We start from the raw sequence: 25757 nt of genomic DNA, 5'->3' as shown, positions 1-25757 counted from the left end.
GAGGCAGAATAGGGGCTGCGTGGGCAGGAGGGCAGGCAGTGCACGGCAGCGGGTCGGGGGCCCAGTGGCCCTATGGCTCCCCCCCGGGATGCCCACGGCCAGCACCACGCTCCCGGCCTCCCCTTTTGTAGGGGCAAAACCGGCAGAGTTCGTCCCGGCGCGCTCGGAGCTGTCGCCTCGTTTACGTGTCCCTCGTGCTGTGCTGGTGTGCTTCCGTCGGGGCTGCATGTGCGGTCATTGACTGCGGAGAAAGGCGCTGTTATGTCTGTGCCAGCGAGCCTGCAATTATTTTTCTCGTTAAAATTCTTCTCCGTGTGTTCTTGTGGACAGACGCGCTGCTTGATTTCGCTGGGGACTCGTTTTCGCATTCTTTTTTTTTTTTTGCTCTTTGTTGCGTGTCTTCTGCCCGCGTCATCAGGAGAGGGTGCTCTCGGTGGCACGCTGCCCACCTCGGCAAGGCGCCGTCAGACGCCTGCGGGTGCGCTTTGGGGGAATCCGGCCTAAAAGTGGGCACGCCGGTGGCTTCTCGGTGACAGACAGCACCAAGAGGTGCCACGCCATCGCCTCCTAAATTCAGAAGTGAAGGGTTGTTGCAGCAGCACCCGGTGCCAAGCGCTGATCCTTCTCCAGTGGTTTTTGGGTGGTGTGAGCGCAGGTAACTGGTGAAAATGGGAAAATCCCAGTTAGGCATCTCCTGCCCTGCGTACATGTGGTTCTGCAGAAGTGGTGTGTCCCAAAATGCACGCACACACACCTGCGTTTTGCTGCACGCGCTGCCCCCGGCACTGTGGCTGGAAGCGAGCCCCTGGTGACGTCCCTGGGACCGTGGGCCGGGGAGCCTCGTCCACTCCACCCGTAGACAGAAAAGAGAAAACCAAAAAAAAAAAATCGTTTTTAAGTGGGCAAAAATTCCCTTCCATCTGGGCTTCCATAGCTTTGCTTCCTGCTTTCTGTTTTCCGAGCAAAACCCAGAGTGCCTGCGCCCGCTCCCTGCCCTGCACGCTCGGCTTGCGGCGCCGCTCCCCGCCCCGTAGCGAGACGAATGTCCTGCTCCGTGACTCACTCTGTGTCCTTCTCTCTCCCTCTCCTGAACCTTCCCCATCCCGCTTCAACTCCCGGCCACACAGAGAATGAACAGCCTTCCCTCGTTTGGTTTGACAGAGGAAAGTTTTATTTGACTTTCGAAGGTAAGTAGCGCACAGCACGCCGCCTTCCGCTCGCCCCCCGCTCCCGCTCGCTCCCCCGGGCTCCTCCGAAGGCTCCAGCCCGGGTGGCTGCGAGGTGCTGCGGCCAGCTGCCACCGTTTGGGTTCGATTTCTGCCATTCATCTTATTTATTTTGGGAAAAAAAAAAAATTAAAAAAAATTCTGAGACCTGGGCTGAACGCCAAGTGCTCTGAAACCTCCCGCGCCCTCGCCAGCCACCCAGGACCCCGTGGGCACGGAGCCCCCCGGGGAGCTCGGCGTCGCTGCCGGCTGCAGGGTGCGGGGGCTGCGGGGCTGGGCTCCCCGTCGGGCTGTGACACGGGGCATCCCACCACCGCCCGGCCCCGCAGCCCCCAGGCCCTGCAGCGGGGTCCCCGCCTGCCCCTCGGCATGGCCTTGCGCCCGCAGAGACCCGGCGGGGCGAAGCCATCCCGAATCGCTTGCTGCCCGCCTTGCCAGCAGGGCTTCACCAGGCGGTAAATTCGGACGAGTCCAGGACAAGGCCAGGTGTTTAGAAATGCTCACAAACCGACAGCAATTCTTTATTTTTTATTTATTTATTTATTTATTTATTTATTTTGGCTCATCACATCGATTCAGTTGCCTTTGAGCTCCGTGGTTCATTAAATGTGCCCCAGCACACAGAAACGAGCGCACGGGAGCAGGACTCTGGAGCAGGCTGCTGCCGGGCTCCTGCTGTGGCCACACGGAGGGGACGTGGTGGCACGGGGAAGGGGGCGGCGTTCCCGTGGCCGTCACACCGCTGCCAAAGGGGCTGAGCACGGGCACGTGCAGGCAGCGTTGGCGAGGGCTCAGCTCCTTCCCCTCGGCCTCGCCTTTCCCTTCTGCTGCTGGGCCCTTTCCTTCCGACGCTTGGTTGAGTTTTGCATTTTCCAGCTAAGCCCTCCCTGGGCTCCTGTCCCCAGGGTCCATCTGTCTGTCCATGCAGCGGGAGCTCTTCTGGGGCTCAGGGAGGATGGAACGAGGCAGGACAGGGCACGCAGCAGCCGCCTTTGAGCCTGCACGTCCCCACGGCGCTCCCTCCTCCTCCTCGCTCGGTCGGGCACGCGGCCCTGCGAGCACGTGGCAGGTTCGCCTGTGGGTTTACGTATGAATGGTTTTGAACCTGTTTTTTTTTTTGGCTGGTGTATCTGGATTTCTGCAGTTCGTTGTGGCAGTGTTTCTGTAGGTTGGGTTTGTTTGGTTTGGTTTTTTGCTATGATCAAAGTGGACCATGGGGTAATTTTTGCTCAAAACGCTGTGATGCGGCGCTGGTGATGCTCCTCTGGACACCCCAGAAGAGCTGCGTTTCCTTGCGTGAGGGCCGCTCGTGGTGGCTTCATGCCACCGCCTCTATTCCCCACCTTTGTGCAGGGAAAAGTAAGGGAAATGTCACGTTTCTGTAAAAGGCACCCAGCGCTCAGGGGTCTGGCTGTTTTCAGGCCAAAAATCACGGGCTCAGGTGCCACGTTCCCAACAGATAACGGCAAATGAACCCAGCACCTGCTGGCGCCTGTGCCCCGAGCCCCAAAGGTGGATTTATTCTGTGTTACCGGGATGTTTTGCCAAAATGAAATGTTTCTAAAAGCGACTCCTGAAGCAGTAACCAAAAAGCACAGCACGTGCTTAAACTAGAACTGTCTCGCAAGCTGCTGGGAAAGAATATTAGGGCTTAGAGTGGAGAGATATGTACTTCTCTTTTTGAATTAAAACTTCGTGTTAAAAAAAGAAACAAAAATGGTTAGGCTCTGAACTCGTTAGAATAATACAGGGGTTTTCCTGGGGAAGGGTGGAGGGGGCTGAGAGCCCTGCATGCCAGTTGCAGCCACAGGATTTCTCGGGAGGTTTTTCCCGTTGCTCCTGCCCAGATGGACCCGGGGTTGCCCCCTCCTTTCGCCCCGTTGGCACCCAGCCCTGCTCACCCCACCGAGCCCCTACACGTGTTTGCCTGACCCACAGCAGCTGGACCTTTCACTCCTCAAATCCTCTTTTTGCTGCCTCCTTCGCTTTGCAGGTGGCATGTGCATATTCAGGGGGATTTCTTTTTTTCCTCTCCCCCAAAATCACAACTACACGGCAAGGCAGCTGCCTGCCCGAAACCTTCCTCCTGCCTCCCCTGCTGAAATGTGGTGCTGGGCGGCACCTCCAGCACCTCCCAAAGCCTTCGCCCTGGTTCCTGCAGCGGTCGGGGTGGTTTTGACCCCCGGGTGTTTCTGTACGGGTGCAGAGAGCCCCCTCGCTCCATGCCGGGGCCAGGACGCGTGCGGTTGGCGCAGAGCCGGGTTTGGGGACGTGGTGATTTGCTTCCTCGCGGGTCGGTGAGGCCTCCGCTGGCGTAAGCTGTCCCTGCTCAGCTCATCACCTTTTTTCCAAGAGGAAAAAAAAAAATGAACTGAAGGCAAATGGTGTGCTTGGGACGTGAACACGTCTAGCAGTGCTTGTTAGGGGGGTTTCTGTGCGTGATGGACGTGCCGGGCGCGCTGGCACTCGCTGAGCATCATTTCTTCCAGGCCAGGGCTGAAATAATGTATTCTCCTGGGTCTTTTAAGATGTATGACCAAGAGGGAGATGTGCGGCTACATTAATTTTTAACACCCTTCCATGCTGCGTTAGACCTCTGAAAGGAAAATGCCGGCACTGGAGAGGGCTGACCCGTGCCGCGGGGAGGGAGCAGCGCTGGCTCCGTGCGGTAACGCGCTGCCTGCCCTGGGGTCTTTGTAGGGCGTGCGGGATCGTCGGCTGCGGTGCCGTGTTCTTTCACAATTAATCTGTCAAAGCCCAGAGTGTAATTTAGCTGGCAGGGGTGCTTCTCCCAGGGGACTGTGTGAACCCTGACTTCCCTACCCAAACCCCGTGCCTGACTCGCAGGGCACCCGCAGTGCCACAGAGCCAAGCCGCAAGGCAGGGCCAGCAGCCAGCAAACACACACACACACCCTGACAGCAGGGGAGCAGCAGGTGGAGAAGAGGGGATTATTGCCGAGGACAGCCTTCCGAGGAAAGCATGAGCTCGCAGCAGCCCGCTCGCTTGGCGTCTTGGCGAGGGTCGCCGCACGGCCGTGCCTGCAGCCTGCGCTGGGAGCTTGCATGGGAGCATGCTGCGAGTGAAACCACTCTGAATCAGCCCATTTTGCCCTTTTCCATTACTTACAATGTATTCTGGGGGGCAAAACAACCCCTGCGTTTAGCTAATGTACAGGCAGTGATATTTTAAAAAGCGTTGCAGGATGGTGCATTGCAGAAATTCGCTGGGGGCACGCTGGAGCCGGCAGGGCTGCGGTTCGTGGGCAGCACCCGCTCCCCGCCACCTCCTGGGGACATGCTCTGGTCCCAAAGGCTCAGCCCGGGGCATGGTGGTGCACCCGAGCTGGGCGTGTTGGACCACGAGTAGGGGACCAGAAGCTCCCCTGGGGCTGATGTTTTGGGGCAGAAACAAGCACTCTGCATGCTGGTAGCTCGTGTTTGCGCTGCCCTCGGTGATGGTGGGGTTGCCGGCACGCCTCAGGGTTTTGGGCAGCCCCTCACACCGATGCCCCTTCTGCAACCCACCACGGCATGTTGCAGCCTTGATGGCTTTGCAGCCTGTGGAGCCACACATGGGGTTTCCAGGCATGCAGGGCGGGCGGCAGCATCTCGTGTGGATGCATGCAAGGAGAGGGACGTGCACGGGGGTCCTGCGGGCAGGATTCGGGCAGCGCCCTTTGCATCAGGGTCTAGCCTGGAAAGCAGCGCCTGCTGCAGGGAAAAGGCAGCGAGCATCCCGCTCCCTTGTGAATGGGGAACCAAACTTCCCAGCCCCTCCGGGGGGGGGCCAGGACCCTCAAAATGCCCAACCCACCCTGCACTGCCCGCCGTGCGGGGCTGCCGGTGCCCTGTGCTCCTGCCCATCTGTTTTCTTTGCTCATTTCGGGGTGTGTGGGGGAAATAATCACGTAATGGCGTTAAAGCTTCGTCCAAAGCCTGGGGGATTTTTTTTAAATATCTGCCCCCAAAGCCCCGTGCGGGGCTCGGTTCTGAGCGGTGCAGCGGGGTGGGAGCGGTGCCCCCCCTGCCCCAGCGAGCGGAAGCTTTGCTCTGTTGCAGGCTCCTCGCGGGGCCCCAGCCCGCTCACCATGGGGGCGCAGGACACCCTGCCCGTCGCCGCCGCCTTCACCGAAACCGTCAACGCGTACTTCAAAGGGGCCGACCCCAGCAAGTAGGTGCCGACCAGGGGCCCCTGGGTGCCTGTCCAGGGAGGGGGGTCCCGGCTGGGAAGGGGGGGGCTGTCACCTCGCCGTCCCCCCCGTGCTGCATTTCGAGCCCCCCCTTTTCCTCCCCCGGGTCTCTGTGCCCGGCGCTGCAGGTGCATCGTGAAGATCACGGGGGAGATGGTGCTGTCGTTCCCGGCGGGCATCACCCGGCACTTTGCCAACAACCCCGCTCCGGCGGTGCTCACCTTCCGCGTGCTGAACTACAACCGGCTGGAGCACGTCCTGCCAAACCCCCAGCTCCTCTGCTGGTAGGTCCCACACCGCCGGCTCTTACACCCAGGCAGGGCACGGCGGCTTTCCGCGAGAGCAGGGCGCTCGTAAAAACACGTGCTGGAAGTCTCTGTCCTCCCCAGGGCCTGGGCAGGTTTTGGGGAGGAGACTCTCAGCCCCTAAATATTGGCCAGAGTTTTTGCTCTGAGCGCAGCCCCTTTGCCAGGCAGCAGAGAGGAACAAGCCCTTTCCTGGGGTTTGCTCATTTTCTGCTCACAAAATGCTTCTGCGGTGCCTGCCCTGAGGCACCTGAGCACAGGCAGAGATGCACAGGGGGGGACGCGGTGTTTCTGTAAGCACGGGATTAAACCTGGCCACAGCCTATGGACGGCTGTGTCCTGCTGTGGAGGCGGCTTACGGAAAGGGTTAACCCCCCCTAATTATAATTAATTCCGTTAATTGCTCGCAGTGACAGTGCGCAGAGCGACGCCAGCACGAAGGAGTTCTGGGTCAACATGCCAAACCTGATGACGCACCTAAAGAAGGTATCGGAACAGAAACCGCAAGCCACCTATTACAATGTGGACATGCTCAAGTACCAGGTACGGCTTCTGCCCATGCCAAATTCTGCCAAAAACGTGTGCTTGGCCTGTCGGCGCGAGGGGCGGTGTACCCTAGTGCAGCATGAAGGTAGCAGGAGGTGGGGGCGTGCTGTCCTGGGATCCCCTCCGTGTGTCGATAGATTTTGAGCCCCGTGCGCACTTGCGGTGTGAATGCAAGGCGTTGCCTCCTCTGAAACACATTGCAATCGCTGCGTCTGTAAAATGGGATTTCTCCCTTCACCCCTACGGAAACTAAATGTTTTTTCTGTCATTTTGGAAGGTATCTGCCCAGGGTATTCAGTCTACTCCATTAAACCTTGCAGTGAGCTGGCGGTGTGAACCTGCAAGCACTGACCTCCGCATTGACTACAAATACAATACAGAGGCAATGACCACACCGGTAGCTCTAAACAACGTCCAGTTCCTCGTCCCCGTCGACGGAGGAGTAACCAAGCTGCAAGCCGTGCTTCCGCCCGCTGTCTGGTAGGAGCCCTCTGCGACGGGTGCCGTGGGTGCCGGGGGGGCTGGGGGGTGCCGGGACCGAATCCCGTCCTCGTCCCGTAGGACGGGGCACGTAGCTCTGCTCTGCAAAGGGGCACGGTGTTTTCTGCTCAGGGCAGGCCCGGGGCCTCGCTCCCGAAGGCACAGCTCCGCCGAGCGGCACTGGGGCCCGGCGCACGTGGCTTTTAGCAGCCTTCAGATGCGGCCTCGGGAGCGACTTGGTTCCTACAGAAACGCTCTTCTTCCTCTGCTTGCAGGAACGCTGAACAGCAGAGGATATTGTGGAAGATCCCCGATATCTCTCAGAAGTCAGAAAATGGAGGTAATCCCACAAACGTGCATGTTGTTAGTGACGAATGCTGCACTCAGCCCTTGGCCTCTTTCTCTTGTCTGCGCCCAAGTCCAGACAAAGCAACCCCTGCCAGCACTGGCTGAGGACGATGCTGTTGAAAACCCCACAAAGAGCCTTGAAAATCCGGGACATGTCCCTGACGTGGCTCTGCCAGCCAGAGCTTGGCATCACGGAGGGCGTTACCTCGCAGGGCGCGGGTTCGGCTGCTCTCCAAGCCCCTCGCTCCCTCAGCCCTCCCTGCATTTGTGTTGCATCCCACTGGGGGGGCTACAGCAACCCGTGGGTCACTTCTCACGTGTGCTTCATGCGCGTGTCCCATGCTAGGGTGTCCGAAAAGTACAAACCTGCCGGCAGGACGAGGGGGTTCGCCTCCTGCCCCCTCCTGGGGGCTGCTGCCAGCCGGGGTGCACCCGTGGGAGCGGGCAGCGCGTGCCAACCCGTCGGCGGGGCGCGCGGCGTGGCCCTGCGGGCCCCTAAGGGACTCGTGCGGGACTTTCCACCCGCAGGCGTGGGCTCTCTGCTGGCCCGCTTCCAGCTGTCGGAGGGGCCGAGCGCCCCGGCCCCGCTGGCCGTGCAGTTCACCAGCGAGGGCAGCACGCTCTCCAGCTGCGACATCGAGCTCGTCGGCGCCGGCTACCGCTTCTCCCTCATCAAGAAGAGGTTCGCGGCAGGTAGGTGCCAGCCGGCGGCTCTCCCGCGGGGCGGCAGGAGGGCAGAAGCTCCCTGGCGTGAAACGCCCTGTGAAATCCCCCAAATATCCCCCCCGTGGGACCCGCACGGGGGTGCGGTGTCTGCAGGTGCAGCTCTGGCTCTCTGGCTGTGCACGGGCAGCGCCCGCTGCTCGCGCCCCGCTGCGCCCCGGGGCGGGCGGCTCACTTCTGGTCCCGTTTCCAGGTAAATACTTGGCCGATAACTGAAGGAAGCTTATGCAAGTCTGTGGAAAATAACACGGAAAATAACCAAGGACTGCTCTGCGTGGAACGGGTTTTAATTGCAGTTTAAGGAAAATGAACTAAATCCTGCACTCGGGACATTTCTGTTGGAAGTGTCAACAACTTTCAGCGTTTTTTTTCCTCGGAAAACACCGTCTTGACCAGTCCTACAGTATTTACTTCTAGATGTAACATTGTTAATGGTTTTAAAATGTAATTATTGTATTTGTAAATTGTACTCATTCCAGTAAGGCTGTATTTTGGCAGTTAGACACTTGAGTTTTAGCATTTTACCATTCATGAAATGGATGTAATTTAAACTGTGGTATATAAATTTAATAGTAGTACTGTTGAATGGCACAATGCTTACAGAGGTAGATTACATTTTGTCAATATATACGATTTAAATACAATACTGATAGCTGTTATAAAGGGGGTGCCTCAAAACAAGAGAGCTAAGCAGAGCCGACGTGCTGGTTTACTTTTTCTTCAGTCCTTCGTATCTCTGACGGAGATGAATAAAAAGCTCGACCTTCGGGTTTAGCTGGTCGAACTCCAGAACCACATTTCCGTGAACGTGGAGGCTCCTCGTGCAGCCTCCCAGCAGAAAGAAGGGAAAACGCCACTTCTGTACAGAGCATTTACTTCAAATCTCCATTGCCAGACAGCTCCGGGAGCAAGCCCGTGTTCCCCGAGCCCCACAGGTCCGATGTCAGGGATCTGAAGACGTGCAGCCCCTGTGCCCTTCCATTTTACCAATTAGGCAGGCAAAATATGTATATTAATATACAAATATTGAAAAAGTCACGCAGCCCGAGCCTCACCCTGCCAAAAGCACCTGGCACTGGGATCAGCATTCGCGTGGCCTGGAGACGTTTCCATCCTGAGGTGGCTCTAGGTCGGGATGTGTGTGGTAGGAAGGTGGTTTGTGTGCACGCTCACGAGAAGCGCAAACCCAGAAGGTAAAGCACAAGTTTTTGAGAGCAAACTCGCCGGTACTGCCAGATGGAGCACTCAGCCCGGTTACTTATTTTCCCTCCGAAATGGAAATATGCATCAGCTGTGCAGCCCACCCCCTTCAGCCATAGGGACGTAGGGCAAAAATCTAAGAATCAGTTTCCGCATAATTGGTTCATGCTGTGTACGATTGTTATAAACTCACGCTTCCAGGAGAGATCTATGTCATAGTCCTGAAAATAAGGATTTTATAATGTAAATATTACCAGAACATAGATATTTTACTTTATATTTCATTCGAAAGACAAGGTGTTTACATTAGCATTCGGTTTTTAGATGCTTTTTAAAGAAACAAACAAAAGAAAACCAAACCAAATAACCCAGAGCTCCCAAGTTCGTCCCACCCGTGCTGTCCCACAGACCAGGTCCCTTTTTCCAGGCGCGTGCTGGGGCTCAGCACCCGTCTTGGCCGTGTGCCCCATTCCCTGCGCACGCGTGGGCCCCCGCCGCCGGCGATGCTGGGGCCAAACCCAGCAGTTTGGGGCAGTTTTCCTTCCTGCTGTTTTTGCCAGTGTTTCGCATAGCTTTTCAGTTCACTTGGTGGTTTTTTGGGAGCATTGAACGGTGTCTCTGCTCCCCGGCCCAGGCTGCTTCGCAAGGAGATGCTGCTCTGCGCTGACAGCCTGGTTTTCCTGCCTGGCTGGTGTCTGAGCAGAGAGCAGAGCAGGGACGTTTATTAGCCGGGGTATTTCCCTTCCCGCATGCCGTACAAGCACGGCAGCAGACACTTTTCTGCCCTCCCCAGCAGTGCCATGCTCAGGGAGGGAACAGAGCAGTTGTATTTCTACATCTGATGCGCAGGAGCCTGCTTGGCTCCTTCCCCTGGCTTTCGGGAGGTGTAAGCAGAAGAAAGGTTATGGGGAGCAGCCTGCAATGTATCAGACTTAAACTCAGAGCAGCAAATGAGGGTGTACGTAGGGACATTTATCATCAATTCCAGCCTCTGTAGTGGTGGCAAGAGCCCCCAGCCCCATCACAGCCAGGGCACTTGAGCTCCGCAGGCTTCACCTCCGCATTTAGGCAGGAAAACCTGGGTGTCTGCAGGCAGAGGGCAGGCGGGCCGGCAGGAGCTGGAAGGCAGCGAGGGTCCGTGGTCTGTACGTCGCCTGGGTTCCTGCAGCTCAGCACCACCTCTAGGGCTGGGAGCGTGCACACAAACAGGTCAACAAAACCTGGGACGCTCCGAGCTCTAGCCCTTGCCTGGCCCTCCTCCCTCGGCAGCACTCAGCCTGTTTGATTAAAAAAAGGAAGCACTGAAACAGTCACTAGGCTTGGTGCATGCACAGAAAGGCCTCAGCGTGGTCCCTTTGAGCCCTGTTCCCTCGTGCTGGGTCCGCAGCCTCCTCTCGCCACGTGTCCTGGCACCTGCAGGTTCATCGTGTTGTAAATGGGGCCGGGGTGTTTTTCTCCACAGGCACCTGCAGACTTGGCTCTTTAGATGTAAGGAACAGAAAGTCCTTTTTTTTTTTTGCAACTTTTCTTCTCCTGTTTGCTGCAAGTATTGAAGTTTCACAGCCAGCCGAGGGTGCTCCTTGCAGGAGGAGCTCCACAGCAACTTTCTACATGAACAATATCTAATAACTAGGAGACCATTCAATACTAGAAAACATTACCAAATCAAAAGGATTTCATTTGACGTTTACTTTTGTTCTTAAATACCGCTCCCCTGTTGTGTAGCTGCTGGTTATTTTTGCTGTAAGGCCGCTGGCCATCAAAGTCCCGGCTCTGTGCTGAGCTCTCGCTAGGTGCGTGTGGCTTCCCTTGCAAAACCTTGTCCCGAGCGCAATCGTGCAGCGAGGAAGTTGCACAACTGCGTGCTCCTCCCGGTGCAGGCTGCTCTTAGGATGTCAGCGCAGTTATGTGATATTTAAATTACGTTACTTTTTTGTCTTCAGCACGCCCTTTCAGGATTTATCCATTATAGCGGGTTTTTTAACATAGGTGAGAAAAAAAGCCATTGCCCCTTGTAACGTTAAGGTGAGCTCCGGCTCCCAGGGCAGCATTTTCCCTGGCTGTAGGCACCGGGACGCGTCGCAGCGGGGTGCTCTCGGGGTCCCTCTCGCCTGGCCTTTGGGCTGCACCAGAGAAAAATGCTGCTTACACCCATCGTTTTGAAGCCATGCACGCCCGCAGGTGAGAGCCAGCTGCCTTTCCTTTTAACATGATCAGGGAGACCTAGGGAAGTCGTTCAGTGCCCAGTGACAACTTGCCCTGCTCTTGCAGGGGCCGTTATTTTCTCAGCGAGACCCCACGCGCCGTGCTTGTGCTCCTTTCCCGGGGCCCGGGTGGTTCAGGGCAAACATCCCAGTGGTGCTTCCCGCGGCTCCTGCAGCACGAGTGTCACGTCAGGAGCCACGGCTTCACCTTTTTGCAACAGAAACATTTCCAAATGGCCAGACTACCGCGAGAAGGTGTCGTATTTTTAAATGACCTAAGACGAGGGTCAAGCATTTTTTACCGAAAATGCCCTCAGACGTATGTTGCAATTCTGTGTCTCGGATGAACCCATCTCCGTTTGACTTTTTTTCTTAATAGAGCTGATGGTGCTCTCCCTGAACACGTAGCACCTATTTCAGCTCGTGCTTGAGAAAGCCAGTTCTATACCCTGAATATGGAGTGATTCTCCCCTATTCCTCTGTTGTCAAAGGCGTCATCTTTATGTGAAAATGTCTTTGTTAAAAATCCTAATTTTGAAGCTTACCGTGACTGAAATACGGAATATCGTCACATTATACTTTCCCTGTAAGAAATTTCTGTCTCAAAGACTTCATTTCATAGCCAGAATTCTTATTCCTTTTCTCACAAATTTACAAGGAAAGCAATTCTCGTAGAGCTAGGAAGTTTTATGATTTTTTTTATGATGTATTTTAATTCTCACTTCATTGCAGGGCGGGAAAAAGGCCTGTAGAAATAGCCCACACCTCCTGTACGATCTCCCCTTGCATTTCAGGAGGGACTGCCTGACAATTTTCTTGAAAATCGCAGGTGTTGGTGAGGCAATGTTCCCCAAGGGTTTGCGCAGAAGCAGGACTTCACTACAGGCCGAGCAGTATGCGATAAGATACGGCAGGTTTTAACAGGTGTTTAGAATATTATTTCTCTGTTAGAACTCTCTCTTTCCTGACAAGCAGCAAATTGTCGGGGAAATGCCTCACTGCATTTCGGTCCTGTAATCCATGCATGGTGTGTCTGAAACCCACTCCTTTCTCCCAGCTCCAGCTACGTCCAGGATGCTCTAAGGCTAATGAAATTGGCCAGGCGCTTTGGTGGCACAAATCTTACCCAAAACTGAGTCACCGTTTGAGAGGGGAATCGCGTCAGGTCTCGGTTTGCAGCTCCGGTCCTGCACAGGCGGGCTGGCAGCGGGGGGACAAGGGAGGCTGGGCTGCGCCCCGCTGCTGCAGCCCCTCGGGGCTCAAAGGGAGCCCCAGCAGCGAATTGGGTTCCCCGGGGTATCGCCCTGTGTAAGCTATATCATTTTATGAAAATCCCTCGTGTATAAAATGTTTATAAATATTTGTGGATTAAGATACACAGGTCTATTTTTAAGATTTAAGTTAAATAAGTTAATGAATGGCTGGCCTTTCTTGCCTAAACGTGCAATGAGATATATTATACCTTTAGTCTACGATGGCCTAGGTACTGCTTAGTCTGTGATGAAAACTTTGCTGCTTACCTAATGTTCTCAGAGAAAAACTGTAAAAGACGTACAGGTTTGTTGCACATGGACTACTGCAGCAAAGCTTTGTATTTGACCACTGGTAATATGAATGTGTTGTATTGACTTGTTGAAGATAATCATGAGACAACATATTTTAAATGTTACTTGCCTTATAGATTAGGATACAAATATGTGGATATCATTTTTGTAAATAATGTTTTTTATAAATGTCTTTCCTCCATTCTCCCTATCACCCATTTCACAAAATCTTGAATATGCAATTATTTACCATGCATAATATTGCAACAAATAAACCCCCCACATCGGAACAAAGTTTATTAATTCTATACATGAGAACCACATTAAACACCCAATTAAGTTGCGATTTAAATGTGATTTTTTTTTTTTTTTCCTTGAAAATAAAAACCAGAAAACACTACTTTGAGTGCGTTTTGCTTCCACGTGCAGGAGCACCCGGAGGAGCCATGCGGAGGGGTGGAGGCTGCCATGCTCCCCGGGGGAAGCCGTCCCGCAGTGTCCCTGCTGTGCGCAGCTCCCCAGCTGGGGCACGGGGCGGTGGTTGGGGTTGGCATGTGGGGACCTGTGGGGACATTTAGGGCTTGTGGGGACACGCGGGGGCTGTGGGGACATGTGGGGACCTTGCCTGCGGGGGCACGTGAGGGATGGGAAGAGCCATGGAGGCCACGGGGACTTAGGGACCTGCGGGGACCACAGAGACCTGAGGGGACCGAAGTGACCGGCGGGGACCTGTGGAGGTCATGGGGACCCAAGGGGGCTGCAGGCACACGTGTGGATCCGTAAAGACCACGGGGACCCCTGGGGACCCACTGGTGCCATAGGGATAATGGGGGAGGCTTTGGGAACCCGTTATGTAGGACCATGAGACCCATGGAGGCCGATGAACCCTGCTGGAGTGCTTTGGGGACACATGAAGGGGGGCCGTAAGGACACACGGAGACCATGAGGACACAGAGAGGCACAAAGGACCTGAGGGGCTCACAGGGACGTGTGGCGGCTGTAAGGGATGCCGTGTCAACAAAGGAGAGACCCGGGGAGGGGTGGCCCATGAGGGGCTGCGGGGACACGAAGAGAAATAAGGAAGCTGTGGCGACATTATGAGGGGACCGGGGACACGGGGGGGGACGCTGAGGGGCCGGGAGGGCTTCGGCCAGCGCCGCCCCGCGGCCGCCGGCCGCGGGGCGGCGCTGGCCGAGGCCCTCCCGGCCCCTCAGCGTCCCCGGGGGGATGCATCGCGGCCCGGGCGGTTCGGGCACGGAGCCCCGGTGCCCCCCGGCCTCATCCCGCCGGCCCAGCACCGCCTCCCGGCCGGGCGAGGCGCAGCGGGCCGGGGAGGAGCGGGGCGGCGGAGCCGGCGGCTGCCCCCTCACGGGTAGGGGCCGGGGCCGGGCCTGAGGTTGGGGGGGGGGGGGGGGGGGGGGTGTCAGCGGGGACCTTGCCCTGGCTTCAGGGCGGTGGGGTTTTTCCTCAGGAAATTGGGGTTTGGGGTGAGCTTCAGTGTTTGTGTGTGCGTGTCCCCCCGCTGTGAAACAGGTCCTGCCAAGCGCTTTCCGGTGGGCGCGGTGGATGCCATCCTGCAGGACGTGCTGCGGGGATACCTGCAGGAGCAGCCCTACGAGCCAGGCGTGTGCAGGGAGATGGCGAAGACCATCGCCGAGGTACCCCCGACTTAAATTCACTTCGTGGGCCGCTTCATCCTCCTGCGGCACCGGGGCGGCCGACGGCATGGGGAGGTTAGGGAGGGGGGGTCCCACAGCGTGGTCTTGCAGGCGTTGTTCTCCCTTGGTAGGTAACGAGGCATCCGTTCACCTCCCGGCGTCAAAACTCGAGGTTTTTGGGTTTTTTCCGGCAGCACACCTCTCACTTGTAACTGCAGGCAGAGCAAGGGTGGTGGGCGCCATCCGGGGTCAATAGCAGCGTAAAGCAAACGCTGGAGGGGCCCTCAAAATGCGCCAAGGGTTGGTCTGAAACGGGTGCAGATCGATACAGTTCGATGATGAGGGTTGTCTGAGCGGCAGTGGCTCCGGCCAAACACACGTTTCAGAAGAAAATTCTTGTCCTGTCCAGAAATGCTACTGGTAAGTTTGAAGTGTGTTTCAGACCTTTCCAAACTAAGTCCTTGGTAGTACCTGTGTTACTATAGTGGCTTAATTCTGCGCAGTGACACGTGCAAACTCCTTGTTGGCTAAATCCAGTCTTTCTGCACATGCTGCCAAGAAAAGACTGTCCTGAGCTCTTAGTTTTTCAGCTGATTTGGCCCAGGAGGGCTTGTCGGCCTAGAAAAAGTAGTACTGGCCGAGGTACCTTTTCCCTCCGTACTCAGCAGGTAAGTGTGAATGCGTATGGGAAGGTGATCTGTGCAGTGGGAAGATGGCACTCACGTACGGTAGGTAACTCCTCACTTAACATCCGTGCTCACATTTCTGTAGTCAGGCGGAAAGATGTGCCTGCTTTAGCAGATGGAAGTGTTGGTTCTCCTGTGAAATGACATCAGCGGCACACATCCACCTGCCCGTGGGGCTGGGGTGATTTGTGTAGATGTTTCAAATGCAGCGTTTCAAAGATTGTCATCAGGATTATTGCAAGGGCTCACTAGTGCAATGCTCGCGCTTCTGTGTCCCAGAAAACCCAGTCACTGAGCATCCCCTGCGAAGAGAACTCGCCATTTGAGTCTAACCGTGCTTCTCTCGTGCAGGTTATCAAAGCTCGGGTAAAAGACCTTCTGGTGCCCAGGTACAAGATCGTTGTGGTTACGCATATTGGGCAGCTGAATGAGCAGAGCATGCAGATCGGAAGCAGGTGCCTGTGGGATCCTGCGACTGACACATTTTCGTCGTATGTGTTCAAAAACACTTCACTGTTTGCTCTTGCAAATGTCTATGCTATCTATTTTGAATAATGAGGTAGTTGAGTTTTAGCAGTGGGAGAAACTAACATTCTCTCTAATTCTTCCTGTTTCTGTTTCTGAGAACAGTTGTGAAGGACCAAGGCAACTCTAGCCTGTTTTGTAACGTGGTTACCGTAAGGTTTTTGGTGGTGGATGTAGTAATTGTATTTCCCAGGGCTTTCTCTGGGAAGTGATTCTCTGTAAAATGCCGGTTTGCACCTGATTCTAACTGCTTTCAGAACAGCGTATCCCTGTAATACTTTTTCTCCTTGAATTTACAGTGACTACATGATCCCCAAGGAGAAATCACGGGAATTTTTTGAAAGTAAAACAAAAGCATTTTGAAATAGTCCACATTAAATGGCATTTTCAGGCAGTTAAGCATGTGCCTGGCTCTGCAGCAGTGGCTCCACGCACATGCTGGAGCCACGTCCCCTGCACACCTTGCGTGGGAGATGGAGGGGTCCCTCCAAACCTCCTGCCCCGGGAGCTCTGTGGCAGGAGGGCAGCAGCTCATGCAGGGCACGTGGGTTGTGCCCTGAGTGCAGCCCTGTGTGCAGAGAAGGCAGTTAGCTGTGCCTGGAGAATAACTGTCCCACAGCATTTGAAATCAAATGATAAATGCCTTTAAATTATATCATGTTTAGAGTATATACACCCAACATGTCTGGCCCCTTTTATTTAAGGTGCTTGAATCTAGCAAAAAATTTGAATTGGGTTTCTCAGCTGATTCCTGCCTATAGATAGCAGGGGACATACATCTCTGTGCTCAGAAGCAGATTTCCAATCAGTCTGGGTGCAAATTAACTTGGGTAGACTTTCTTGGAAACAGCTGCAATAGGAAACAAATCATGGCACCTGCCCTTTTTAAGGGGAATCAGTGCTGAATTGATCATAGTCTCTTCTGCTGTAGCAGTTCCCATGCTGTGGCAGGGTTCTGACTTGGAGGCCTCATGGTGTGGTGCTCTGCACTGAATTATTTGGCATGGCATTGTTTTTAGTCTGCTACTACCGAAGATGGGCTTTTTGCTACCTGTATTTCACAGTTAATACCAGGTCCAAAATCGGCTGTTGGATTTTTGTAAGTAAGAGAAAACACCTGTGGTAAATGGCTTATGTTACTACATTTTATGTGCAAAGATGAAGCTGGACTAGTAGTTAGATGGAAAGAAAAATTGTTCTCGTGTCTAAAAATGTAATGATTTTAACATTTAAAAATTAAAACGCTATACTTTGTAGAAGGTAGATGAACCAACCTGAGCTGCCGTTGCAGCCATTAGCTGGTTTGCACTACAGCATTTACCATTCAGCCTTTACTCCTTAGCGTACTCCAAAGAACAAATTAATTAAAAAATACAAGTGAAATAACTGTGTTTATGTCATGATTACTTTAATACATGAAAGCTATGGATGGCAGCAAGCCTCATCAGCATCTGCTGCGTTTTAGCACAGCGAGCTTATATCTCTCTCGCTGCAGCCGACGCTGCAGCAGGATGTGGTGAGCAACTTGGCTACTTCGCGCTTTCTCAGCATCGACATTTTCCTGGTGCGCTGTAAGTCTCGCTTTGTCTTGGGCTTGATGTTGAGGATTTCCTCGCTGTCAGTCCCCAGCCTCCTGTCCGTGTATGTCGAGGGATCTGCATAACTGTTGTTCTCCTCAGAGAAGGGCAGGGGATTTTCACTCTCTGTTGCATAAAAATTAGAAGCTAAGCGTTAGAAGTCATGGAATCACAAGTCAATTACAGATGTTTATCTTTACCAGAAGGAAAGTCAGACCAAGCTGCAGTTAGAGAGCTGAAAGTATTAGCCACGTTTCCGATGTAACAGCTGAGATGGATGGGATCACTGTCTTCTCACCAGGATGGTGTTAAGATAAATATGTGAGGTAGACGTTCTGTGATTAACATGTTAAAATAACAGGAATTCAGGGATTTGTACTGAAGAGTGTTCTTTGCAGGAGCAGTTGCCTAATCAGTCTTACACTGATACGTTTGCTTCAGAGGATAAAAGTGATTTGATGTGTCAGTGGCACTTGATGAGCATGTTAACCGAGAACTTCTTGTGGGTTTCCTGAGATGCAGCTACTGTGTTAACACATCAGACACACATAGTTCCTGGATGTTCCCACTTAAACCATGCTTGTAATTCTTGTGCATTTTAAACACCACCGTACAGCCAGGCACTGCCACGGGGAGGTTATAAAGCTGTAGAAGATACCTCGCTGAATTCAGCAGCAGTGTTTTCTTCTCCTTTACCATACTTTCTGATAGGGCGTTGCAGATGGGATCACTTTTTCTTTTTAAAGCTGCTGCTACCATAAAATTTTCAAAAGAGGCAGTTGTTATTGCATGGAAAATGTAGGAAGCCTCTGTTCCTGTCATCTGCCTCACTCTTTTTTTTTTTTCTAGTTATTTTAACCTGTCACAGTACAAATTTCGAGCAGTGCATGTAGTGGCTGAATTTTCTGTCTCTACCTAAGAATGTACTAATAAATATATACAAGAGCACGTGAAGATACTTCAATTGCAGAGCATATATTTGATATTCTGTATTCTGACTTTTAATATCCTCAAGCTGTTTATAAAGTTTCTGGGCTTTGATGGGGAAAGAGGTACCTGCTACCCAGGATAATGGTGAAACTTGTATTGACTGCAGCAAGACTTTTCTCTGACCTGTAAAATGTTATAGCATAGAAATGTTCAGTGATAACCTTGGACTTAACTCATAGTTCCTCAGGTTGACTTGGAAAATCTTGATCTGAATCTTTTTAATTGAGCAAAATAGCAAATAAAATAGCTAAGCAAAACAAGGAAACAAGAAATGTGAAGCTGCACCACAACACTGGCTGTCTCAAAGCAAAGTCCACGCTGTTCATCTTTTTAGGAGGGCAGCAGAAGGCAAGGGCTTAGTTCTGCCCTTAGACAGAGCCTGCAGGTAACTTGCTTCTTCTGAATCCCCTCAAAGTCAGGCACACCTAGCCCTGTGATAATGCGTTAATTAGTACTTACCGAACAGGTATTGGTAATCAGCCAAGTCCCTTTTCCACCGAGAGCCGCCGCAGGTGAAAACGATGGCTCTGACAAAGTCTCTCCCGCAGAGCTTCACGGCGTTTCCCTCCCCGTGGGCTTGGTGTGCCGCAGCCAGGAGGGCGAGCGCGGCGAGGGCCAGCAGCGTGCTCCTCATTCTGCGGCGCTGCGAGGCGGTGTGGGCAGGGAGGAGGCGGTGTGCGAGGCCGAGGTGGGGAGCGCTGCTGAAATCCCCGCATTTATACGGCTGCTCCGTGCGCTCGGCTGGATAATGGCTCGTTCTGAGGGTGACGATGTTTGCCCCAAACAAGTTAATCGCTTGTTTCTGGTGGCGATTTAAGAGCTTTGGGGTACACCCTGGGATTTGGTATTAAAGACATCTTAAGACTATCTAAGTGCTTTAAAACAGGGACACGTGTAGCGTAGCACCTTCATAGGGTATGGGCTTAGATCAATACGGTTAATGTGTATGTTCTGCAAAAATGTTCGTTACGTGTTCTGTAGGTAATGGGTTTCCTCCCTGCGAGTCTCCCACACAGCTGTGCCTCCACAGCCTGTTGCCCAGGTGTTGTCACAGTTTAAGTGACACTGGGCCTTTTTCTGTTAGTGGTCCCAAGTGCAAAGGGAGTTAACTTCTCCCAGGGATATCCTCGGTTGTGCACCTCTCCATTTCCCCTGCCTGGTTCTCTGGCCAAGCGGCAGCCGCACGCCTCAGAGGAGCCTGCGGTGCGGGGCAGCCGCTCCTGCTGTGCAGGAGGACACCTGGGCAGGAGAAAATCACATCCCGAGGGGTGTTCGTGGCCAGTGTAGCCATCCAGACCTGCAAACGCTATGCTTCCTAGCATGCTAAATGATAGGATACGATCCTCCAGCACGTGGAGTATTTGAGCATGGTGAGCTTGTTGGAACAAGCAGTAGAGCCATGTAGTTGCTCCATGCCTCGCATCCATAGGTACTTGCTTTGCAGATACCCGGGGGCAGTGAAATGGCCCCACTGCACCGGTCTGCGTCTGTCCAAAAGACATGGAAAAGAGCAGGCGATGGCTCTAAACAAAGCACTGATAGCTACAGAGCAGTGTCCTGGCCATCCTTTTCCTTTCAATAAACACCTGAAAGGCAGAAGTGGGTGCACGAAAGCAGCATGGAGCAGCTCTGGGACCAGGAGCTGGCACATCAGCTACAGGGTCCAGAGCTCGGTGTTGTTCTGGATGTTGTTGGCTGCAGTTGCCATGAACTTCAATTAAAGATTCTTTCAATAAAATGCCTTAAAGAAAAAAACGAGTCAGAATTTCCATATTTGAGAACAAAATACATGAGGAACTTTGGAGATCTATAGCACTTCCTAGCACCACGAGTGTTTCCCAGCACCATAATGTTACACTTATGTGGCTTACACAGTGTGCAGGGTGAATTACGATATGTTACAGCCTTGGCAGAAAGCTTTTTTTATTATTTTAACCAGTAGCATCAGTAAGTAGTCACGAGCACTGATGAAAAATATATGGTGTATTTTGATCTAATTTGTAATAATGATTAACTAATGATTAACACATGATTCACCTTAATGGCTGGATGTCTTTGAAATGCACGAAGATTCATTTCACATCAAGGGTAAGCTTGCATGCAGGTTGTGTAATGTGCAGGCTGCAGAAGGAAGTGAATGTTAATGCATCACAAATGATCTTTAACTTCAGTGATGTGTTTAAATGTTGGGCGTTTACTGTGAGCCTAATGAGAGTCTGAATGTTCTGTATCTATAAAATATATGTCTCGCTACATAATGCTCTCAGGAGCAGACAGCTATTGCCTTTGCCAGTTGACAGGCAGAGCACTTTACTGCACCGAGCCCTTGTGACAGGGATCTCTGCTGTGCTGGTCTCTTCTGTGGCTATAACCTAGCTCATGTTCTTAATGACTCATGTTTAAAAACTTTACATATTTTGTGCGAGCAGCCTCTGAAAATCCTCTAAGACACCATGGTGCAGCTGGTGGCCCACTGGGCACTGTGTGTGTGTGTGTGTGCACGAATGTGTGTTGTGTTTCAGATTCTTCTGTTCTGCCCCCAAGAAGACAGCCTAGACTGCCGAGAGCTGGAGTGCTCCACGCTGACTGGAGTTCCTGTCCCAGCCCCTGCCCGACGGCAGCGGTTGCTGCAGCGGAAGCACCCTGACCTCCCGGCGCAGGCTGCAGCTTTTCTACTTCCTCACCAGTTCCCACCAACAGCTTTCGGCTCTCCCGCTGCTGGGGGTGGTCTGGGGGAGGTGGTGACGTTTCTAAAAGCACAGATCTGGCTTCCAGCGCTGCTCGAGTCAGTCCTTTGCTCCACGGCCACGCCGCTGTCTCGCGTGAGGATCTTTGAGAAAAGCGTCAGGGTGGAACGCAGTGAATTCAAACTGCGATTTTACATTATTCAGATTCGTCAGGGTGAAAAAGTCAGCCTCTACTTCTGCCTGGTGCGGGGCGATCTGCAGGTGGCAGGAGCACTTGATGCCTTTCAGAGCTTGGCTTTCAGCCTCAGCTGTGGTTTATGGGATGGCAGGCAAGACAGATCTGAGACCACAACGGAAGATAAGGGCTACACATGGCTGTATTCTAGGACTTGAGTCTGGATTTAGGGTGTATTCTATTTCCTGACGAGTGGCCAGCACAGGAGGGGATTTGGGGCATCTATGCTTTTTGAGTAACCCAAGGAGAAAATACTTTAATGGAGGCCTTTCTACTACCTTATCTGTGTTACAGGGGAAGGCCCTCTGTGTATTAATACAACAACCTGATCACATGAGGGGGGGATTCCTGGGGAAAATTTACACCATTTAAAATTTCCAACCCATATGGTTCCAAACATAAATTTTAATGAATTTAAAAGCAATAAACACTTTATGATAATACTACCAGAAGTCTTTCCTACTGTTTACCAACTGGGAAGGGGTGTCATTTAGCTACTGTTAAGTAGTTAGAGCGGGACTGATTACATCACTTAAGGCATCAACCTGTAAAACAAGAGGTGAGAGGGAAAACAAAAAAGGCTGTGTGGCAGTACAATTGCAGAATAAGAAATGCAGTGACCCCAAATTCCTATCTACAAACTGGTAACAATTGCTTGTGTAATGAACATCCAGAAAGCAGGCTAAGGTAGTTTGTATTATATTAGCTGATTCTTCTTTGGACTGCTGTTAAAACTATGTTCACCTCTAATGGAGCTTCTTGAAAATAGCACTTCTTGGCAGGCCTGTTTGATCACGTTTGTAGCACCATACTTAGGGGGCATAAACATACTATCTTGTTTATAAAGCAAAATAATTTTCAAGTTGATATATGTATGGTAGCTGTACTTAGAAGTGATTGCCCATGCCATAATAACCTTTCTTTAGTACTAGTTGTACTAATGAGAGGATCCATGCTCATTAGAATCCTGTCTAATGAGGCTCTGTGACTCAGTCACCAGTTGTGCCACATCTCCCAAGTCTGAAATTAAGCACTGATATACCCAGAAAATGATTCCTATACTGTTATTGACTGGAAAACTTATGTTCAGAGGACTTGGACTGCTTCATGGTAACTTGTAGGGGAGAAAAACAAACAAATATTTTTGTGTTAACAGTGGCCTCACTTCCAGTTTTTAAGGGAAGTATCTTTTTGCTCTGCGGTTTACAGTACTTAGCAAATGAGGCTGCTAGTAATTACCAGAACTTCTAAATGCAATGCTAGTAATCATGAATTACTAATTCTTAATTCCCTAAGAATGAAAGTTAGATTAACACCAGCATTTTAATCCTCCCAAAATTATTTAGTGTTTGCACTGTATAACTCAGAAGTGATTTTTAAAAGTACCAGTGCCATTTTACAAAGTGGGAATGCAAGTCCAGCAAGGCAAAGCTCCTTGCTCAAAGCTGAAAGGATGAAGGGAGAGCTGAGTTCATTAAGCAGCACAGTTCAGGGCTCCAGGCCATGTGCAGGCAGATGATGGGAGGAGGGATCTGCCTGTCCTTCCAGTGCCCAGGATGGCATTTTGTACAAGGGGTTATACAAGGAGGGCCTAGTGGAGTTTTGATATAAATTAGCACCGGTTTATGCTTACTGTCAATTGGTAGGAGCAAAAGTGACCACAAGCGGTTCACAGCTGATCTCACACCATTGCTGGCCCAATATTTGCACTAGTAGGGTGGGAAAGGAACCTAACTGTAATGCAAGGAAGCTGGAGAGAGAGACCCTCTAGGACAGTGGGGGCTAAAAGCTCAAGAGATTAGCTAGTTAAGTAGTGGCTTCTAAAGCAATGAAGGTATCACAGAGCCAAAATGCCGGTGGGTTTGCTGACACCGATGAGGTGAGACTATCTTCCAGGCAGCCAGGAGAGGGCATGTCGCTCCTGCCTCGGCAGCAGGGGTGGCACTCTGCCACTTACCTGCCTTAGTGGGGAGCTCGGGCCTCCAGCCCTGCCCCACGTGTCCTCCCGAACCCAAATGTGGGGAACCTCTGCATTTGCAATCAAGTGCAACCTGAAGTCTGAAGTTGACTTACCCGCTCCTTCTGGTTTGAGAAGTTTCTGTCAGTGTGGCATGCAGAAGAGCAGGAACCACCTCAATTTTTAATCTGGCCATCTGATTGTATCCGATTCCACCTATTTCAGTATCTACTAGCTAGATCTTCAACTAGATTCTTTAACAGAAATCCCTTTCTGAAGAACGAAGAGCCAGATGTGCAGGCCACTGAGGACCACCGCCTGTTCCTAGGGAATCATACCTTAGTACTGCTGGAGGCAGCCAGGTTCTGGAGCGCAAACACACTGACTTCTCCTCTACTGTCTCCTACTAGAAGGCAGTCAGTGTTCTTAGCAAAGAGTACAGATGTGAATTTTGCTTCTGGGTTGGCGAAGCGAGTGATCACGGGGTCCAGGCTGCAACACAGGAAAGGCAGATATTGATGATGATACAGGTAAAATTGCATTTGCCTGGAGTATGTTATCATGTAAAGTCTAGTGCAGGCCTGATAAACGCCACGTTTTGCTTTTTATTTTCTAGCTTAACTCCGAAAGTAAGAAGTGAGGCCGGGATTTTTGTTCTGGTAGAGAAGTGAGGCAATGTTTTCTTTGTTCTCTACCAAGAACAAAAATTCCAGCTGTTATTAACTAAGATATCCTGGTTGCCTAAAATCTGTCCTGTTGCCTAATATTCGGGCGGTGTATGTGTTAATATTCTTACAATATGAATAATTTGCTTTTTGCTAACACAAGATTCAGTGGGCTTCCCCCTCCACTGCTTTCTTAATGCTGTCATTATTACTAAATAATTCATACTAGCAGTAGTACAAGACCACAGATTGACTAAGATTAACTAAACTCACATAAAATATGAGTGATTCTCAGCTACTTTGCAATAGTGGGAAAACATGAGACGTATCCAAACTTCTGACAATCTCTCATCATTACAAAAGGTCTGAAGTAGTTCGGTTTTGTTATTTTTCTTTTGGCTGTAGATGTGGTAGAATCTATAACTTTTGCAGCAGAAAAGCAACTTTACCCTTTATCAGTTTGGAAGCACCCAGCTTCTTCTCTTGTAATTAAAATTCTCCGATAACTAGCATTTGTTTTTACAAAATGAGTATTTCAAAATGCAATGCTTCTATCAATAGCTAAGCAAGCAAAACAAATGACATGGACTTGTAATGATCTGATAACAAACTGATTAAGCAATAATGTTTAGCCTCTGTGCTGTAAATCTGTTGTTTCAGAATCTTCTTTGAGAAAAGTTGTTACTTACATGCTGACACTGAGATCCCAAATTTCTACTCTGCTTTCGTTCGCTGCTGCGAATATAAAGACTGATTTTGGAGACCACGTAATGTCATGAACAACAGTAGTGGTGGAACTGAAAGTTAAAATGGGCATCTGTGAGTTCTGGTGCCATAACATAATGGTCCAGTCCGCAGAGCAGCTTAGGAACATGTCAGTGCTGAACGGATTCCAAGCGACTTTGTACACAGGACCCTTGGTGTTTGGGAAGGAACAAAAAACAACTTTATGTTACTCCAGAGCTACAGCCTCAGAGGATGGTTTTTAATAGTGCTTTCTTCCCACAGACCTTTCACGGAACTCCCTAACTGTCCTCTGACCTTAGCAGCAAAACCAGCATTGTTTTATGTGTACCCATAGGAAATTAGGATTCAGCCGATGTGATAAGAGAAGAGAGGTCTTGGGAACAAAAGCATTCAGCTGATTCTGTCCCTTCACTTGTTGTTAGGAGAAGCTGATGCTGAAAGGGCAGCTTTTTGGCTGAAGCAAAGACTTGTAAAAAATAGGAGGTGCTGTTAAAGTTCTGGCATCTTTCTTTCAGAGGTAAGCTATTTAACTGTGGTTTCCAGGATAATCGAATCACTGACTGTTCTCTTTAAACAATGCCAGAACTAAAGCTTTAAAACAGTTTATAGTACAAGCTTTAATAAATTACTTTAAAAAACGCTTCTAGTGTAGAAAGTAATCCTGTAAGACTGTGATACTTCGTGCTACAGGAACTCATTCCTTGCGTAAGAAAAGAAGTTTAGTTTTCTTTTGTTGCAGGTGTTTTGTTTAGGAAATAAAAGCAAAGAAACCATTAAATTGGTAAACTTTATTGAGTGCCATTTCTGCTCTCATTACTTTTTTCTATGCATCACTCACCTTATGTCCTTTGTATGTCTCCAGAAACTGCTGATCGTATGAACAAGAACACTTGTGAATAAGACCCTCTTCGGTTCCAGCAAGATAAAAATTAGTGTCCTGAAATAAAAGTAAAAATAACCTAAGTTGGATTAACCTACTTATCACTTATCCAAAAATATGTACAGAACTGGGTGAGTTTGGGCAGTGACAGTCCTCTGAAGAACTAAGGTGGAGCTGCTAGGATGTTGTGGTTTGGGCTGCCTGCATGTGTGCTATGCAGAATAGATGCCTGATTTTTGACTCCTGAAAATCTTGGCTTTTCTGTGATTCATGTGGATGAATGCATGGATTCTTCAAATGCTCTGTGCACACACACACACACACAAAATCAGCTGGATTGCACTGGTAAGCATTTTTGGAGAGGCAGAAACATCAGAGTCCA

General features: G+C 51.2%; 4 protein-coding genes across 5 annotated transcripts in view; 2 read left to right on the top strand and 2 right to left on the bottom strand.

Moving 5' to 3' along the window:
• Window positions 1-13169, top strand: part of SGIP1 (SH3GL interacting endocytic adaptor 1) — a 53402-nt gene extending 40233 nt beyond the window's left edge. The window contains 8 exon segments of the mRNA XM_080601374.1: window positions 1128-1187; window positions 5288-5399; window positions 5547-5702; window positions 6134-6266; window positions 6547-6749; window positions 7025-7089; window positions 7626-7790; window positions 8014-13169. Coding sequence (XP_080457500.1) covers window positions 1128-1187; window positions 5288-5399; window positions 5547-5702; window positions 6134-6266; window positions 6547-6749; window positions 7025-7089; window positions 7626-7790; window positions 8014-8036 — 917 coding nt within the window. The 3' untranslated portion in view covers window positions 8037-13169.
• Window positions 13170-13954: 785 nt separating this feature from the next.
• On the top strand, window positions 13955-17020 carry DYNLT5 (dynein light chain Tctex-type family member 5). The gene is made up of 3 exons (XM_080601434.1): window positions 13955-14140; window positions 14302-14426; window positions 15464-17020. Exons 1-3 carry the CDS (start codon window positions 13996-13998, stop codon window positions 15665-15667), a joined length of 474 nt encoding a protein of 157 aa, XP_080457560.1. The 5' UTR covers window positions 13955-13995; the 3' UTR covers window positions 15668-17020.
• INSL5 (insulin like 5) lies at window positions 16009-19864 on the bottom strand. 2 transcript variants are annotated; one of them, XM_080601432.1, is made up of 3 exons: window positions 19791-19864; window positions 18664-19038; window positions 16009-17340 (listed from the first exon to the last, which is right to left on the bottom strand). In XM_080601432.1, exons 1-3 carry the CDS (start codon window positions 19822-19824, stop codon window positions 17099-17101), a joined length of 651 nt encoding a protein of 216 aa, XP_080457558.1. In that variant the 5' UTR covers window positions 19825-19864; the 3' UTR covers window positions 16009-17098. The 2 variants fall into 2 exon arrangements, with proteins under 2 accessions (XP_080457558.1, XP_080457559.1); XM_080601433.1 differs by lacking the exon at window positions 19791-19864 and having other exon boundaries at window positions 18664-19028.
• A 1669-nt stretch (window positions 19865-21533) lies between these two features.
• The window catches only part of DNAI4 (dynein axonemal intermediate chain 4), an 18915-nt gene continuing 14691 nt past the window's right edge, over window positions 21534-25757 (bottom strand). The window contains 4 exon segments of the mRNA XM_080601427.1: window positions 21534-21671; window positions 23422-23575; window positions 24438-24664; window positions 25334-25432. Of these exon segments, the coding sequence (XP_080457553.1) occupies window positions 21627-21671; window positions 23422-23575; window positions 24438-24664; window positions 25334-25432 (525 nt within the window). The 3' untranslated portion in view covers window positions 21534-21626.

The sequence above is a fragment of the Anser brachyrhynchus genome (genome assembly GCF_964034855.1).
Source record: "Anser brachyrhynchus genome assembly, chromosome: 8".
NCBI classification, from domain to species: domain Eukaryota; kingdom Metazoa; phylum Chordata; class Aves; order Anseriformes; family Anatidae; genus Anser; species Anser brachyrhynchus.
This window is presented reverse-complemented; position numbering and strand designations above follow the sequence as displayed.